Source organism: Lathamus discolor, chromosome 8 (genome assembly GCF_037157495.1).
Source record: "Lathamus discolor isolate bLatDis1 chromosome 8, bLatDis1.hap1, whole genome shotgun sequence".
Classification (NCBI taxonomy): domain Eukaryota; kingdom Metazoa; phylum Chordata; class Aves; order Psittaciformes; family Psittacidae; genus Lathamus; species Lathamus discolor.
Genome location: NC_088891.1, coordinates 15,095,842 through 15,115,645, shown reverse-complemented (window position 1 = coordinate 15,115,645; position 19,804 = coordinate 15,095,842). Strand labels below are relative to the sequence as shown.

At 40.9% G+C, this 19,804-nt stretch overlaps 1 protein-coding gene across 1 annotated transcript in view; it reads right to left on the bottom strand.

Annotated features, from left to right (window-relative positions):
- MYZAP (myocardial zonula adherens protein) overlaps positions 1 to 18,539 on the bottom strand; it is a 59,135-nt gene extending 40,596 nt beyond the window's left edge. Inside the window, exons 1-3 of the mRNA XM_065688368.1 lie at positions 18,352 to 18,539; positions 12,242 to 12,331; positions 1,740 to 1,898 (exon numbers count right to left, since the gene is read on the bottom strand). Coding sequence (XP_065544440.1) covers positions 1,740 to 1,898; positions 12,242 to 12,331; positions 18,352 to 18,435 — 333 coding nt within the window. The 5' untranslated portion in view covers positions 18,436 to 18,539. The remainder of the gene's footprint in view (positions 1 to 1,739; positions 1,899 to 12,241; positions 12,332 to 18,351) is intronic.
- Positions 18,540 to 19,804: the final 1,265 nt, after the last annotated feature.

Genomic DNA, 19,804 nt, shown 5'->3' with positions numbered 1-19,804 from the left:
ACAGTTTGCGTTCCAGCTATATAATTCTAACTCCTCTTCCCCCCACTCCCTATCAAACACAGACTGATTGCAGATAATCTAGGGCAGCAAGGTTACCTCCTCGCTGCACAAGCTTGGGGAAAGTGCAAGGGGAGAACAGTAGGGCTTTATAGAAGAGGGGATGTTTCTAGCAGCTCTGCAGTATACCCACTCTCTCCCAGAAAGAGGGGCATTGGTCACAAAATCTATGCAGGAGGTAAGCCCAAGCCTACCCCAAGCTATGTGGTCCATTTAGGATAAGAAACATGAAAGGTAGCTGATTTCTGCACTTCACCTCTGAAAAAGTCCCTTCCCCTGTCCCTCCCCGCACATTCACACACCCCACTCCCCTTCTTGCAAGGTGCATATTTGACTCAGCTACAGAGGAAACTGTCAGCAGTTCTGATGTGGCCCATCATTTCTGGTTTAAGTCTTCACATATGTGGCATAAGCTGAGGACTTTGTTTAAGACTACTTTTAAACATGCAACTTATCTGGCAGACCAAAGTTCAATTAGTGTAGCTGAACACAGCTGCCAGAAAAGAGCAAGAGCTAGTTCATCTCTTCCCATGTTTTTCCCACTTTTTCCTGTAAGAATCAGTACCCTGAACACACACACACACACACACATAAGCACACACAGAGCAATAGGGTAGCCCGGGGAGCCAGACCTCATGCAAATTCACCCATCCCTGACACCACCCCAGCAGGGCAGGCGAACAACCAGGCAGGCAACCAGCAGCCGACGCAGCTCACATGCCATGCCTGCACTGCAGTGGTGACATACCCTAACTGTGAATGCAGGAACTTGAGCATGGTGAATGGTAGGAGCAAAGAACTGTGAGTAGCAACGGAGGGAAGCAAGTGCTGATAGCTAGAGATCAGGCAGATGTAAGAGCACACATAATTATAGTCTCTTACACTGCTGGTTTGACTCAGTGTTGCTCCCTTTTATATCAACTCAGTTTGCACTTGCATCAGTGTAACACATAGACCAATAACTTCCTGAGTGGTGAAGGTGGATGGAAAGAGAAGGTCAGATTATTTGCCCTACACTAATTAGGGGGTTATTTCCAAAGCCTGAGAGCCAAGTGCTGATGGTCAAAGAGATGCTGAGTTTCAAGCACAGAAACCAGCCGTGTCAGAAATGCTTTTTTCTTTTTCCAGGAGAGCTTCTGCCAATTATGATAAGTGAGCATGCACAGAGAAAGTAGTACAAAGTCATTCTTATTAGGCTGACTATTTTAAGGCTGCCCCAAAATATACCCAAGTGATTTTATTGTGTCACCTAATTTAGGAGCCTTTTCAAAACTGGGGGATTCGGGAACAGGGGGGAAGCAGAAGAAGAGAGGAGAGAGTTTACCCTTTAAGGTGTCTGCCTGCATAGTTTCTTCTGTATGACATTTGAAATTCTGAAGGCTTCAGGACAGGAACCTCAATACCTGTTTGGCAGTCTGCACACCCAGCTGAGGCCCAGTCAGCAAGCACTAACAAGTATCAGTTGACACAGAGACCTTGAGTCTGGACTGCACAGTTCCCAGGTATAGAGCACACTTTTTTCCAACTCAAACACTAAGAAGGCAAGTCTTCAGCTCAGAGTAGGTTCCCAATTCAGATTCGGGTGTTGGGCTAGACATCAGTCAACCCATATACATTCACAGCTCTACAGGAATATATGGAAAGGATATTTGACAAATTTTGAAGCTGAAAGCATAACTCACTTCTTTAATGTAATTCATCTCCTCTTTCAGCTGATCAGCTGACCAGCCATAAACCACCATTTCTCTCTTATGGTTGTTGTCAGTTCGGTGCACGACACCATACACCATCCCATGAGAGAGCTTCCCTGGAGACATGCCATTAGGTACGTGGTAGAGCTCCTTAAAAACAGGAAAAAATAAGAAAGTTATTTTCAAGTCAGTACTAGAATAAAAAAATAACAAACCAAAATACAGTATCGCAGGGCCACAGGAGACAGTCAACTCTAATGAAAGCACAGCAGTACCTAACACTAGTTCTCAAATGTTTTGGGGCCAGACAGTCAACCTTCATGGTTTTAGGAAGATGAATGATCAATTTATACTTGATACAGATGATAGAAATGTCTAATTTCCACTGGCTTTAATGGAAGTGATATAGGTATAGCTAGAGACAACGGGCTGGATTTGTGCAGGGAGAGGTAAAGGCACGTGAGAGAAAAAGTTACCCTGGTTTACTTTAATTCACCAATACATGTTCTGCATTCTTTTAGCTCTCACAGTTCCCTTTAAACTCTTGCAACCACAGAATTGCCCCTCGCTCCCCAAACTCCCTCCTGCAGGAAATATAAAAATTCACAAGTTCAATCAAAATTATAGAAAGCTCTCAGAAGAAACTAAATTAAAACATTTTAAGCAAGATCCCTTAAATGGAGCTCAGAAAGTACTTGTTTATACTGGAGATAAATAAAGTAGAATTTCAGTTTGCATTTAAAGCTAACTAAGAACCTCCAAAGCAATCAAACATTCATTTCAAAGCTGCATTGCTCTTATAGAAGTTGTCAAACTAAGATTGCAAGAGCCAAAACAAAGCTATGAAAGAGCATTTATGTGGGTGTTTCAGTGTTGTTAACTATTGTAGGAGGATAAAAGTTTGAAATCAGGTCTTGATAGGTAAATAGAAAGGCTATTTTAAAGTGCCTACATTTGTTATTCTAATGATCTCCAGAATTATTGTAAGACAATAATTTTGTGTCTTTCTTTAAGGCACTCTTTGCAACAGATTCCTCTTACTCATCTCATCAATGTACTTAGTAACAAAAATACTCATGCTAAGAGTAGGAATCATTTCCTTGGCATGTAAATAAATATCTGAAAGGTCAGATGGAACCATCACCTCCATTCCAATCAACCCAGAGACACATCCTTCTGTAGCAATCATCTGAAACAAGTCAGTCTCCAGAACTAATTTCTTCTCTTGATTACAAAGAGTTAAAAAACATAGCTTAGATGAAGACTTCCACATTATGATTTTTTAAAAAGGGAAAAAAAGATTTTTACCTAACTTTGAATATTTGCAAAGCAGGAACCTAAAATTAGGAATTATTTCTGAATAGAAAGTTAGAAAGACACAGTCTTGGAAACACAGTTGTTACTGCCTAGCTTTGCACCTTGTTTTTGAAAGGCCAGTGCCGGAGACAAATCAGTCTTACACTGGATATAGGAGGACATGGCTAAATTTCGGAGTATTTACTACACAGATCTTATGGCATAATCTGTTTGGGTTTGTTTTGTTGTTCAGTAATGATACTGTAGGAAAACCAACAAACTTTGAGATTCTTTACTAAGTTAAGAGTCTAAGCAGTGTCTAATACTGTCTTTGACACTGAGCAGAGGCTGAAAGAGATGAAGTTCAGCATCGTACATCCATCTGCAGCTGCATCATAGAGAGTCTCCAGTCCTTCACCATGACTGACAGTGGGGATAGCATCTTCAGTCTAAAGCAGTCTAAAGCAGTACCACTTTCAGCTTTTAGCAGTCAAACTAACACAACTGTGGTGGCAATGTAATAAATTCTTCTTTGGGTAAGGGAAAAATGAACAGGAAAATCTACTTGCATTAAGAAAAATAGGTAAAGACAGACATTTGGTTTATACTGCCCTCCCACATGGCATTGAGATTTTCTCAACACTGTAAATCCTACAGTCCTTTCCTTCACCATATCATTACTGGCATTCCTGCTGAAGGGCTGGGAGGGAGACAATCACAGAGCAGATGCCTGATGAAGAATGTTTCAGGCAAAGAACAACAAGGCTATAAAGCAATCATTTAAAAAGAAAGCCTTAAAACCACTTCATGGAAAAACATTGGGCAACCAGCTTTCGTTACACGATATCATTTTTGCACTTGGAAAACATTATATGCAAAGCTTCACATCCTGATAATCAGAAGTGTCATATTATGTATTATTGGGGGTTTTGTTTTGTGGTTTGGATGCATACAAACAAAAAGCCCACACCTGTTTTTTTGAGAATAGAGAGAACACAGAAACTAGATGGGGACATGACTCAAGATTTTCTGTGTTTGTTTGCTTCCAGGGTTGTATGTTTTCTTTGATAGTGTCATCGCAGCTCCTCCCTTGCATCTGTATAAAGGGATTACATACAAGTTTCCATCTTCCTGATAACCAAAAGAATAATCGCTTTGATTGCTTAGAGATTACTAAGGCGCCAGACACTGAATTCATAAATCCATACCCTTTACCCATGATCATTCCTTTTTTATGAGATGAACAGCTGAATACCAGCAACTATTAAGATCCTTTGTGCCTCCAAAACATTAGCAGAATTGTTTAAAATGCTATTTGCTATTCTGCAAGCTCCTTATTTTTAGAGTATTATTAACACATTCCTAAGGAATGTGCTAATTTGAAGGATCCCCCCAAGGAAACACCTACAAATTCAGACCAATGGGTTTGCAGGTGGAGAATCACCCATGACACTTACATATTTCACAGAAAACAGACAAATTTACATCATAATAGGCAGTACATGCAGGATTAAGTATGCACAAAGCCAGAGTGGGTACATGTCTCTTGCAATAATCCTGTACTTCCCAGTTGTCTATACTGCACAAGCCTCCCAAGATGCTTTTGTCACTTCTCTTTCAGAAGAATAAAAGAACCTCCATCATCTGTTCAGTGTCCCAGTTCTACTACGTGCCATTTAAAATACAAGATATTGCTCTTACCCCCCACCCTTATTTCTCCTTCTTATCACAACCCCCAGGCAAGCACCTGTTAAAATTTCAATGCAGTTCTTGCTTGATTTAAGGCTGTGCAAACCAACAGCTATACAAATATTTGTTCTGATTTCTTTAGCCTTTTTCCTTGCTGCTGTATTTCAGCTATGCTCACCTTCTACACCCCTGTTTCTCTGGTTAGTAACTCTTAATTTCTACTTAATGACCACTTGTTTCAGGGTTCAGCATATGCCCTGACAAAATAGGGCTAACCTGATACAGCCTCCTCTTAGAGGAAGGGTCACAATCAGAAAACTTTGCTTAGTGCAGGTTTGAGAAGTGGATAGGTTGCTTTGCTTGTTGACTTGTTTTTAATATACCTTTGACTCCAAAGGAGGCCTTGCTGAAAGGCTGTTTCTCAAACTGCTCCACAGAACTGCATTGGTAAGTACCCTTTGAGTATCCTTTCTGCAGTTTGTCTCCTGTCTTAAGCTACTTCCACCCACCTTTGCTTATTTTCCTCCCTTCAGTGCCTTGTCCTCTGCTCTTCCTCTGTCACATCTTTTCATTTTGACAAATCTTGCATTTTCCACATCTCCAGGGACTACAGAATGTTTCTAAGCCAGGTATTTTTCATTGCTTTCCTCATGTGCCATGCATATCCACTCTCAGGACTTAGGTATTTTTCTGAGAAGGTCCTTGCCTGTCTCCACCCTGATCTGCAGCAAGGCATCTCAGTGATGATAAGAGAATAAGTAATTATGTGCAAGTATTTAGGAGCAAGTAAATGCTGTAAATCTAACCAGTGCTTGAAGATGGAAGGTTTCATTAGATTAGTTAGCCATTCCTGTTTAAGGTCAAAGTATCAGCTAGCTCCAGTGAACAGGGAAGTCCTCTCTCCCCACCTGCCTATGCACTTCCCACACTGGAACAAACACAGTTGTTGCCTCAAATTGTGCTAAAAATCCTTCTGATGGGAGCTGCTGATCTGAAAAGGCGAACTTAGCTTAGGCAATTTGTGTCTGTTTCTTTGTACCTACAGTCAGCTATATGACAGACCAAGGTAATAGCAAGAACACATCATGTTGGCGCACATGAATACAGCAGCTTCCAGGAACATGTTTTGTCTATGTTGCAGCAACAGTCATGTTGCATTTGGTATGATCATATGGCATGTACTAAAGAAACACAGACTGTGTTTACTTAATATTTAAAACAGAAGCCTACACCCCAAGGTTGCAAAAGTGTTGATAATTGCCATGTATCCTGTTTATGTCTGTGTCCAAGGAAGTAGCCCAAGTAGCATGAAACATGTGAAGCAAAGACACTATCAACACGAACACTAAATATGAGTTGTTAGCTGCTTTTTGTATAGCCAGTTATTTTATTGGCATTATGTAAATAACACCAGGAGATTCTTTGCTTCCCAGGGTTTCTTCATCAGTTTTTGAAATGTAAGTCAGATGCCACCACACTTTACACTTTCTCCCTGCCCCAAAATTGGAAGCAGATCTACAGAAAAGGTCCTTTTACCTCAAAATAAAACTAACATAATGACCAGCACAATTCTGGGTTTAGTACTCATATGGCCTTAAAATTTTGTTAAATTGTGCTCTTCTATATACTACAAAATCTAACAACTCTTCTCGTAACAGAAACGTATCAGCTAAGCAAGGCTTTATCTTTTCTTCAGTCGCCACATTCCAGAGGTTTCTGAAATATCCAGTTACCTTTTACTTGTTCACTAGTTGTATACAAGGAAAAAGAACATCCACATTCTTAGTTAGCTTACATATTTTCTGTTCAGTAAAATGACAAATTTATGTTATTGAGCTCACCAAGGAAAGTTGCAGTGCTCTGACAAAAAGCAGCTGTGTAGACCTCTGCAGCCCATGAAACTCATGTTACATTTAGGGATGTTTCATATATAAATAGTATTAAAATAGGGAATGTATGCCAAGACATAGACATGAGTGTTCTTGGATTCATGATGCTAAATTAGAAGCATCATTTAACACATTCCCAAAAAATAGAAGTGACAGGCGTTACATGAAAGCCGTATCTAGTCAATGAAATCTGTACACAGATTAGCAATACTTGTACACTAAGAAAGTAAGATCAAAAAAATACAGCAGTAACCACAGAAGTCAGTGGAATTCTTTCTGTAGCTTTCATGTAGTCCTGTTTTAATGAATGTGTCGCTTACCTAGTACACATCAAAAATCAAGCAATCAGTGCTGCAGAGGCTGAAAAACCCATTAGCCACCTCTAGCAGGTGAGCCACATTTGTTATGACACAACTTCTGCTGTGCTGATGGGAGTGAGCTGGCAGCAGCAGATCAGCAGAGAAAATCGGCACTGTCCTAAATTCAATATGCACAACTGATCCAGGTCTCACAGAAGTTTCTGCTCGATTCTCTCCATCACATACGGGAGCAAATTCCCCTTCTGGCTTCTTTACAGCCTACTTTTTTGCTGGGAAAAAAAAAAATAAATAGAAGTCTGCTATGCTTCTGTATTCCTGCTTAGCAAGCAAAAAGAGTTTCACCTCTTGGTTGTGATGCTTTAAAAGCATAAGAAAATTAAAGAGTTTGAGGATATATACAGCAAAAGTATCAATTAGAGTTTAGGACTACACACTGTTTCAAACTCTGTTTGAAAGCTACAAAGACAGGAAAGTGACACAAATTTTTAGGGTGTTATCTCATTTTAATTCTCATGTTCATGTGTCCTAATAGAAACTAAAAATCTGTGTATACATGTCTCCATATTCCACCCTCGAATGCCTAGCTGCAGCTTGCAGTGACACTTCCAAATTTAGCCATGCCAGTGAAGAAAGGGGCTGATGGATAAAAATAAGCCCAATCCCAAACAGGGACAATACAATTGTCTAGTAACCCTTCATTATGCAAGACAAGGCAGGCTTCAGACATATAGATTTTACATACAATCCAGCATGCACAATATTCCTTTGTACTTCTTGGTGAAGAAAACAGCCTCACACTACTGTCATCCATTGTCTATGATTAACAGAAGTAATGGAACAAAATCAGGATTGTTTCAGATTCTCCCTATGTAAGTGCTAGCAATTCAGAAATATTTAGCAGTAGGTTTTTAGCTTGTAAAAAGCAAACAAACCAGTCAACCAGCCTCTACTTGTGACTTCAGTTCTCATATGCTTCTTTCAAGGTATCATGCCTAAATATGAATACAAAAATCCAATTTGAGCACAAGCTCAGACCCCCTTCTATTTTTGAGATCAACTTCTGCATACCATCTGCCAGCCCTTCACAAAAGATGGGGAGAGGCCATCCTAGTACAATAATGCCTGCAGCAATTTTGTTACAACAAAACTGCCCAGCTCCATCACTGTGTTTTAATCTCGCATACTGATTCATTTTTATTTCATGGATGTATAGCAATAAAAAGTCCATCTGGAAACTTAATTCACTGACAATAGATATAATGAAATACAGCATACATTTGCTGCTAAACTCAGACTACAATGAATAAGGCTAAGCTAACAGCTACTAACACAACCAACGAAGTGGTGATATCTGATCTGATCTCAAGCTCCAAAAAAAGTTACTGGGAGGATCAACACTAGCAAGAGCTTCTATGCAGTTCACTAGCTGATTTTGCAACTGAAACATCTCTTAATAGTACTGAGCCCCAGAAGGATACAGAAAAGTAACAAATAGTAAATTATCACTATGTCACATTAGGGCAGCTCAAAATCACCTCCTCCTAATGAAAGATTTGAAAGAAGAGATTACAAGCAAATGTCATGCCGTAGTATATTTATAGTTTTCTGGCATTCCCTCTAACACAGCAAGGTCCCTGCTCTCTTCCCTCACCAGCAGCAGGCAGAGGCAGGAGAGGCTGTCTCGCTCTGGCACTTGTCCTGCCCAAACAAGAGAGAGCCTGGCAGTCAGGATCAGACTGCCTGATCTGCCTGAGTACTCCACCAAATACTGTACAAACCCAAGAACTACCCTGCAGTTCATTTCTGTAAATCACACTAACATATTTTAAATACATGTTCCATTTAACATGTTCCCATTTTCCCCATACTCAGCACTTAAAGCCCCCCAGCACAGAGCTCCAGATTCCAACAAGAAACCTGCTGTTAAATTTGGTTCTTGGTGAAGCTGTATTTTTTGACCTTAGATTATAAAGTGCAAGGCAGAAAACTGAGCAGCTCCCTAATTTCTCTGTTATCCCTATTTCCAAAAAGGGGGCACAGTTCTCATAGGACTGTGCAAGGATTATCTAACATTTGTAAAACCTGTTATTCTCAAAGTGCTTTGAACAACTTCATTAACACTAAGTCAGTTGAAGACAGGCAGATCAGCAGAGACACTGGATCACTGCTTGTAGGAGATGCTTTATTTTTCTAATTTAAATTTTGCAGTAAAAGCATCACAGACTTGTCAAGAGTCCTGTGTGCACTGTACGTTATTGTGTAACCCATTCAAATACATAAAGCAGTACATTACATAGACAAAACCCTTCAGGTAACACATTACTGTCTTGTTTTAGAGACATGAGGAAAAAAGGGTTCATGATGTGATTTTTTTGTACCTGCTTCTATGCACTATGACTATTTGTAGGGCTGCTTTTTAAATTACACAAAGACCATGAGACACAAGTCAATAGCACAATTATTCTGTTCCTTAATTGCTATGAAATTGACTAATCAGATCCCACCTAGCTCTGAAGATGGCACGTATGCTTTCTAGAGGTCCTTAAACGCTGCAAAAGTACTGAACTTTGGAAAACTACTCAAAACATACAATAACTATCATTAATAACATACCATTTTCTTCGTCTCAACTAAAAAGGACCCATCTCTCAAAAGTCAGTGGTCAATATATCAGAATGTAAGATGAGCCAGATAACTTATTTAATATCTTAACATCCTCTGATATAAACCCCACTTGTCTTTATTTCTATTATGGCGGAAATACAGGTCTCATCAAATACAAGGTCCCACAGGAAAAAAAAGTAGTCACGTAAGAAAGTCACTACAAACTGTCCAAGCCCTAATCATTCAGACTTCTTTCTTATTATTACACTACTCAGCACAGTAAAATGAGTAAGCCACCAGTCAATATCCATCCTCCTCAAAAACAAACTGACATTACTCTCAAGGCAATGGACCCATATGCTTAGGCCAGTCTCAGAGCTTCTGCAGATCCAAACTGACAGGAGACTGACAGTAGGCAGTGAGGGAAGCTACTCAATGTCCTATAAATAAACACCTCTGTATAAAATGAATTATTGCTATGTAATGGTGGCTCAAACCTAGTTTGCATTGAAGCCTCTTTCATCCACTCTGTAACACTTCTAGATCCTCAAGGACTGATTACTTTGCCAGAGCAGATCTTGCGGATTAACTGCAGTCTGCAAGTAAGTGCCACACAGCAGCTCGCTTGCTTCTCTCCCCTCCCCGTGGGATGGAGGGGAGAGTCCGAAAAAGGAAAAACCCATGGGTTGAAATAAGAACAGTTTTAATAATTTAAATGAAGTAAAATATAATAATAAAAAAATAACAATAATAATAGGGAAAAGAGAGAGAAAGACAGAAATAAAATTCAGGAAGCACAAGTGATGCAGAATACAATGCTCACCACCCGCTGACTGACACCTAGCCCAACCCAAGCAGTGATTGGTAGCTCCTGGCCAACACCCCCAGATTTATATACTGAGTGGGATGTTTAATAGTATGGAATATCCCTTTGGCTAGTTCAGGTCAGCTGTCTTGGTTGTGCTCTCTCCCAACTTCTTGTGCATCTGTTCACTGGCAGAGCATGGAAAACTGAAAAGTCCTTGATTTAGGGTAAGCATTACCTAGCAACAACTAGCATCAGTGTGTTATAAGCATTGTTCGCAGACTAAAGCCAAAACACAGCACTGCGCCAGCTACTAGGATGAAAATTAACTCTGTCCCAGCCGCAACAAGGGAAGTAGTGTATGAAAAGCTGAGTGTATACAAGATTTCTGAGAAGGAATCTTTATCTTGACCATTTTTCTTTGCATTTACTTTTATCATTTTAAAATGCTTGTCTTTGTGAGCCATTTTACAGTTACATTTGCTTCTGAATACCACCAAGAAATTATTTTAAATAAAACCTATTGCTGTTTTGCTTCCTAATGCCATATTGCTACTCAGACACTGGCTCTGGCAAACTTAGCCAACTTCTTGTTTAATTTTGGTTTACCAAAGTGTAAATGTGGTGAAGTTGTGGAGACTGTCCAGCTTCCCTTTCTAGTCTCTCTCCATCCTTAGGACAAATTAAACATCATCTATAGTTCTGAAACAGCTCTTAAAGAACTAGTTCTACACCAAAGCAGCTGTAAGATTTTTTTGTGTGTGTACACACTTCTGAACCACTCTATGCACATGACCTTCAAATCACTTTCACTTCAGAACAATCTTGAATTCTTTATTTTGTATTTCTTATTAGTATACGTTCTGGGTTCAGCAGTAGCAGTCATTTTTCTCCTTCTTAGTAGCTGATGCAGTGCTGTGGTTTTGATTCTCAGCCTAAGAACAACACTGATAACACCAATGTTTTTAGTTGTCGCTCACTAATGTTTACTCTGACCAAGGACTTTCTGAGTCTCACTCTCTGCCAGGGAGGAGGGGAAGCTGGGAGGAAGCAGAGACAGGACACCTGACCCAAACTAGCCAAAGAGGTATTCCATACCACAGCACATCATGCCCCGTATGTATATAAACTGGGGGCGGTCACCCGGAAGGGCGAGATCACTGCTCAGGTCAGGCTGGGTATCGGTTGGTGGGTGGTGAGCGGTTGTATTCTCTCCGCTTGTTATTTCCCTGATCGTCATAGTTATTGGTGGCAGCAGTAGTGGTTTGTGTTATACCTTAGTTACTGGACTGCTCTTATCTCAACGTGTGGGAGTTACATTCTTTTGATTCTCCTTCCCACCCCTCCAGGAATGGGGGGAGGAAGGGGGGATGTGAGTGAGCAGCTGCGTGGTTCTGGGTTACCGGCTGGGCTTAAGCCATGACAGTACATCACCCATTACCAAAATTAGCTGACACAGCAAAACATCTGGGTTTGAGCTCCCTACACATTAAAGCTCAAATCTAGCACACTTTTAAGCCTACCTGAAATACAAAATCCCCTTCAGGTGAGGATCAAGATCCTGTTTAAAGCAATACCTGTTCTTGATAGCAGTTTCCTACTCTTTAATATATAAATATTAAATAATCAAGTCTTAAAAGTACCTTAGTCACAAATCACCTACAATCTCTATGCTGTTCCTCTACTACTGTCCCACTTCACATACAATTTTGCTGTCCTCAACTGCAAGGCTCAGGCTTAAAGTTCACAGCTGACTTGCTCAGCTTCCACATGTTCTGTGGTCTCCCGAGATCTGGGCTTTGGGCTCCCGAAACAACTAAATTAGCTTCTGTGGATGGCAACATTTAGTCCTTGTTTATACAGAATTTAACTTTGATTCTCAAAACTTACGTTTTTCACTCTTTCAGGTTCCTTTGCTCCCTGTTCAGGCTGTGAGCCTTCATCAGGAGGTACAGTCAAGCGTAACCTACAGACATTCATCTGAAAGAAAAAGAAAGGTTTGCTTTTAGATTTATGTGTTACAAGAAGTTATTTTAATAACTTATATTACAGAATGAACTGTACCAACATTCAAGTTTTAATTTAGCATTTTTTACCTGCTGCCTCATAGCTGACAAAAGATTCTTTTTTTTTTAAAGTTGGAGGGGGTTTTAGCTGGCAAGAAATAATTCAAGGGCATCCCCATAATTACATACCTGAAATAGCAAAAATCCATTTCAATCAACAACATGTTCTTATGTACTCATAAATGACATTGAGAGCTGAGATAACAGAACAATGAACATGATTTTCTAGTTTCTCAGTTCTGTTTGCAGATTTAGCATACTTTTAATCTTCAAAGGGGATTATTTAAAAACATAATGTGTATTCTGGACTGAATGCTTCTTTTCTGTTCAATATGTATTCAAGTATTTGATCTGAGGATACCTTAGCACTGCAATTCCAGTGAGTGTGAATAGGAATATTATTGAAATCTGATACATACAAGCTGTTTGTAAAAATTAAGCTTCAAAACACTTCAGAGAAAATTTAAGAGGTATTGTTTCCTATCTGATTTCAAAAAAGCCATTCTCTCACTGAGGCAATAGGCCAGTGGGGTTCATACCTGTCTACACCCAGTTGCAGTTTGCCTTGCTTTTGTCTGAGTTCTTTGGTGTAATGATATTCTTCAAACAACACATTCCATACAAGAAACTTGGTTAAAACTTTCAGTCTTTGTCCTGTATTTTCATGGAAAATGACTGCAAGTACTAAGCAGAGCACAGAAAATAATGGAATGCGAAATCTGTCTATTAAAATCTGAAGCTGTTTGTTGATAACAAACTCTTAAGGCTCTTTCTCAAGATGTCTAAAATATCTCTTTCATGCTTACTGTGGGCCATCACCACTGTTCTTCCAGAATCTCATCAGATCTAGGTCTCTCTCTTTTCTCATAACTACTGACTTCAGTCATGTGTAATGTGTACCTTCTCTCTGAAATACACCTTTCAATTGCACTTCTCCAGGCTCACAGCTTGTGTCTTGGTCACCACAGCACTTCCTTTCGCCTTGAAAATGACAAGCACGTCTGCTCACAGGCATTTGGAGCACAGCAGCAAAGTACTTTTCACAGACCCCAAATTTTACCATTTTATAATTCGCTTCTTCCAACTGTCTCACATATCAATTAAGCTAACTTGACTTAACTTTCAAGGCTCTTTACAACACAACCTGCTCAGAGCACCACTACTCAGCATCACAAGGATTCCTGTTTTCCCTGTTTCCAAACAATGTACCTTTTTTAACTTTACCAACAAGCTTTAACTTTTTCTTCTTCCCAAGCAAAAGCAGTTGGAAGAACTACCTGCAGCAACTTCACTATTTTAATTCCACCCTTTCTTTAAATCTGTTGAAACAACAAATCAACAGTGTTTAGACTACTGGTATGCTGCCAACTGGATTTAAAAAATACTACTTTATATTGCTTTACACCTTCCTCTTGGTTTGGTATTTCAGGTCTGCAAGGCCTTCTACCAATAAGGAACAGTGTCCTGAAACACAGATACGGTTCCTGTAAAATATGTTAGCTGCGTCCATATTATAAAGATGATCAAGGTGAAATATAATCTACTCTTTCGACACTTTTTTGGAGGCTACTTTTTGTGCAGTGGGCTCCTCACCATTAATTCATCATTCACCCATCTGCTAGCAAATCTAGAACAAGAAGCCACAGCAAAAGTGACATAAACCCCCCAATACTCAGTATAAAAAAAGTTATGCTTTCACATTTGCTAAAGAATTCTCAAACAACGTGTTTTAAAATGAATTCTTGCACATTGGATTTTGACACTGATTGTCTGCTGTGTTCTTCTGAGAATGCCAGACTCTCCCCATAAACTGCAGAAGCTGCAGGTGCTTCCTGCTTACGAGTTAGTTATCAAGATGTATTACTTAGAAACTTCTCAACTTCAGAGCTTATTGATTCGTAAGGTAATTAATGCCACCTTTTCTCACCTATTTATTTTCCATTTCCCTATGCTCTTTCTTCCCATTAGCTTAGCAAGGCTCTTTCCTCTTAAAATACGGCTGTTTACCACAAGAAGGGAAGCAGAATCTGGCATTCCTCCATGTAGGCAAACAAAGAAAGACCAGGCCCATAAATAGGAAACAGAACTGAATTTGTGCTGTGCTGTGCAGGAAGTGACAGATGAGGCCAACTTTTTCTTACAGCAATTTCAAATGAAGGAAAACTGGATTAAAAGGATTGAAAGGGTTGTTAGAAGAAAACATTAAAAATACCTCAAATGAATAGGAAGAGATAATGCCTGGCAACATGAAGTTAGGAGAAATGGAATTGTGTAGGATTCCCCAAAGCTGGCAAATGGCTCGCCTGTTAGTCAATATGCGACTAATTATAGTCAACATACTTACAGATAAACACAGTACAGTGATTGTAAATAAGTTATTATCCCTGTACCTGTACACCAGTTAGTGAATCATGACTGCCTGTCATATTACAGCAATTGATGTGTTAAAGGGTTACTATAAAGGAAATCACAGAAGCCCAATGCAGATGGCAGTCAAATCACAACTATGTTGGAAACACAATTTAATAGTGGTAATTTGTTGAGACTAAAACCCCTGTATGATCAAAGGGTTGTTACCATTTAAACTGTTTTTCTTGGTCTTTTCTCTTCACACTGCCTTCTCCATTACCCCCAAAATCACTTCCTTCCCCCCCTCCCCTTCATTTCCACACTATCTTACTTTTAAAGCAACTCAAATCAGTATCATATTTTTGGCAGTATTTCTGATAAAAGATAAGTTCTAATGCTTTACTTCACAGCCTGTTGCATGCAAACACCAAACACAGGGTGTTTGGTAATCATCTAATGATTCCAGCCTTGAAGCCATGCCCAGTGAGGCTTGTACAGAAGTGGTGAAGTACCACCCAATTCCTCACTAGGACAAACTTATACAGGCTGTACTTTTGCAATTGCTTATAACAATAGGACTTCCTCAGCATCCCTTGGGAAACAGCAGCAAACATACAAAGTAGCCATTCACTCCAGGTCCTCCTGAGCCACAGAAGATGTACTCTACCTAAGGACAGAACTACAGAGCAAGCTGTTAAAATTCAAGAACACTATAGAGATTGGAAGGGAAAAATAACAGGCACTGCCTTTTTCTCTAACCTCCAGAAGCAATTATGAATACTGTACCTATGCTGTTCTGCTATGCAGCGCTTCCTGGAGAAACAATGCACTCTACCATTTGTCAGCAAGTTTACTTGACCAAATGAATGAGCAGGCTCACATGGAAATTGCAGCAAACCCTCCTCCAACAGCAAATCACTGCTGCAGTGATGCCTTAAAATGGAAATGGTGACAGGAAGGGCCTCGACTTAGTGCTGAACAGCAGCAGAATAATGGGCAACTGAAGATGGAGTAATGTCGAGAAACAGATCGGGTTATTTGGAGAGAAAACAGGGAGGAGAATGAAAGAGGACTCCCCAAGCAGAGAAAAAGCCATGATACAATTTCCTTCAAATGCTGACTGACAGTAAGAACGAATGAGGAAAACCAGGGACAGATATGTCTTCTACCCCATTTTTATGCCACTGACATTGTAACTTTGTGAGAATAACTTCGGAAAGAAATACTGGGTAGAAGAAGAACTGGGCATCAGATTTTCTAGCCTTTAGTTTGATTTGCAGCATCTGTAGCTATGGCAAGCCAACAACATAAGTAATCTTAATTGTGCCAACATTTTGTGTTCATTTCTGGCTTTTTGGCACCAACAACCCAGGAACAGTATTTCCAAAGCTTGTCTGACATCATTTGTGAGATGAATACGCAGACAGGAAAACAAAGGCTGAGAGGTTCAGCCCAGCACTCCACAAGAAAGCTAAAGTTTGCTGAGTGCAATGTAAATTAACGCATGAAGACATGCTCTTTTACCAAATTTCTAAGGGGCTAGTGGGACAACATAGATGAGAGCTACTGCAGTATGGCAGTTAAGAAAAAAGCCAATCTAGGTTAGTTAAAAATGTTAAGAATTCATGGCCCAGATCCACAATCCACATGCACGTTTACCATCCTACTCAAATCACTAGCGTGCAACTTAAAACAAATAGAGATGACAGATTCAGTCTGAGTAATGTCCTTCAGCCTCTTCTTCCCATTCTAAAAACTAAAGCACCCAGAAAGCCATTGATCATAGTTAACTATATACTGAAGTAATTAACAAGCTACCATTAAAATAATGAGCAGTGTTTTTATGGAATAACCAAAGTTACTAGTACAACAATAGAAAAGTACAGTCTGTTCTACTAACCATTCTCATTCTAAGATATTTTACAGTACCCCCACAGGGAAGACACCAAAAGATACTGAGCTAGATATTAAGCTAGATCAATATTTATCTAGCTTCAACATCACTTTAGAGTAAACACCACCCAAATCTAACACTGGTGATCTTTCTAATGTCCAATACTAAAATGGTTTGAAATAGCATGTTTGTTGAGTAACTATCAGCTAACATACCAGCTCAATGGCCAAAAATCATTCACTCTGCCTAAGACCCAACATTAGCTTTAGACCTTAAAGGTGAAAGCAGAAAAGGAGTAGATGTTTAGTCTCAGTCAGTCCTAAAAAGCAAAGAGGAAAGTACTTTCTTTGGTCATTTATCTGTTGATTAGCCTGCTCCATTTATGAAATCTCTGCTGCGAGATTCCCCACACAATTAAACGTCACCTTTCTTGTGACCACAGGCACACAGGAATGTGACACACATCTTTCATTTATTCAGCAGTTACTCTGTCTTCCTCCGCTCTTTTGAAAACTCATGGTAAGGGAATCACATTTCACTAAAAAAAGCAACAGCAGCTTTCCAGTGGGTTTTATTTGCAGTTTAGGTTTTGCCAGTTTCCTTAAGAGAATGTATCAAATACAGTTCATTTTACACTGTCCCTGAGAAATACATCATGGGGATGAAAGTAAGAAAATTATCACTTTAACACAACTTCTCTTAGCTTTAACTTCTTTAAGAAATACTAAAACAGGAAAACTCCAAGGAAACATGGAAGAGATGTAGGAACATAACTGTGATTACCAAGTCATCTTAATTTTTCCACATACATGAGTAATATCGCTGTTATGAAGGCAAAGGATTTTTTTCTGCGGAAGAGCCTGACCCTCATGTTATCCTGTAAAACATGGCAACATGGCATTCCTCATTGTTTCAATTACGAACTTGTATTTTTGGAGCATCAAAACAATCACTACATAATTCAAGAAGCATCATGATCACACGATTGTATTCCTTTGTAAGAACAGCCTTATAAGTTATTGTGATTTATTTCTTCACACTTGGAAAGTGCATGTACAATGACAGTAGTGTGGTTACAGCAGCAAAACAGAGCTCTTTAAAACAGGGTGGCTGTAGAGACATTCCTGTCGTATCTGCCAGAGTTTTAACAACTTTTTAGAAGGATTTCTCAACAGATTAATACAGCATTATTAGCCATCTCATTTACAAAAATTACAAAAGATACATCAGTAAACCGTATTTCTGTATTTGAGGAGCCGATTATAAAAAGAAATTACTACTGCCACCTAAATCATTACGGTGAGCTTCCTCATGATAGCTAGAGCCTGGATAGGCAAGTTCTCAGTTGTAAATATCAACGCTCATTTCGGGGGGGGGGGGGCGGGGGGGGAGAAGGAAGAGCGGAGGGGAAGTCCTCTCCAGCACAAGCACACCTTCCTCGCAGGTTTCCCGAAGAACAGCCAGGGACTAGCACTAACAAAAGCCTTGTAGGACACCCCAAAAGCTCTTAATTTCCCAGCACCTACTACGAAAGCGCGAAAAGGTGCTCTCGCACACCGCAAGCTGCACCTGAGAATGCCGAAAATAAGCAAGGGAAAACTCTAAGGGGAGGAAGAAGAGGAGAGTGCGTATCAAACCGGCCCCACACGGTTCGCAGGACCTCCCGCCACCCTCCGCGCTGCCCCTCGCACCTTCCGCCGGGCGCGGCCGCCGTCGCCGGGCGGCCTCCGGGGGGTGGTGGCTGTGACCGTGAGCCCCGAGCTGTAGCGCAGCATCCCCGCGGCAGGCACTGACTGCGGCTCCCGCGGCGCCGCTCCGCCCCGGCGCACATGGCCGCGGGCGGCCGCAGGGGCCGGGCTGCGCGGCGGGGGCGGGCCAAGAGTGGGGCTCCGCTCCGCGCAACCCGCGCACCACGGAGGTGCCCGATTTCCCCTCGGGGGCAGCCGGGCGAAGCCACTGAGGGAGGCGGCCCCACGAGAAAGGTGTCCTTGGGATGCTGAGGTCCCAACAGGGTGGCATCCCCTCTGCTCCCGGGAGTTTTGAGTGTTGGGTGTGCCGCGTGGGGAGGAGGGCTCTGAGAGGAGACCAGATCAGCGCATCACTCAGCTCTTCCCGAACAGTGGAAAACAGGGGCTAGGGCTCGGAGGAGCCACCGAAGTCCACTCAGTACCGTTCTCTGGTACCCACCTCTTGAGTGCTCTAACCAGAGTGCTATGGGGAAGCTGGACGCTGTCCTTCCCACAGCTGCAATTCATAAGCCATTCAGGCCCTTCAGTTTGTTAGCAGTGCCCCAGGAACAGGTAACAGATCGATCAGGAAGCACTCAGATCCGAGACAGCCTGAGCACTGATGCAGCTCAGTGCATGGGTGAATGTAAGCCTTAGTGCCAAAGGTCCAACAAGGAGGTGAGTCTGGTGCACTAGAGTCAATTGGCCCTAAGCCAGATTGCAGGTGTGGACTTCAGCATTTCAGATGCTCAGCTCTTCCAGGATCTGGGCTAAGGGAATGCCATAACCCTACACCACTGAACACAGGCCTAGGCACCAGTATCTTCATCTGCAGCCTTGTGCATCTGTCATTAGCAGTACATTCCTCAGCAATCAAAGGGGTTACAACCAAAGGAGATGCTTTTGTTTGAAAGAAATTGCAGAACAAATACCTATAACAGCATTTTACCTTGAAATAATTAAGACCATGAGAAAACACAGTTATGGCTGTGCAATGTCCTTGCCCATTACAATGTTAATGATCATACTGGATCCTGTTTTGCAGAATGACGAAGAGAGGGAAGTAATTTGCATTAAAAAATGGAAACTGCACTGAACTACCAGTGCCTCACCCATCATGTACAATGTGCCTGTTCTCTTCTGTGTCTCAGTTCCTTGTCCCCAGGGCAAGATACTGAGCTACCAACACTGACCAGGATCTGAGGAAGAGAGGAAGAAAGCATTGCCCAGGCCAAGAGGAACGAATGAAGAGTCTGCATTTAGTATTCAGCATCTTTTCTGTTGTTTCCCCAGCTACTAATCTCTCCTTCACCTGAGGAAGGTAATGTAGCTCGAGGACAATAAATTAGAATAACTACTTGTATTTGGATTTCGCTCAATTCAAGATTTACTGCATGTTACTTTTTTTTTGTGCCAA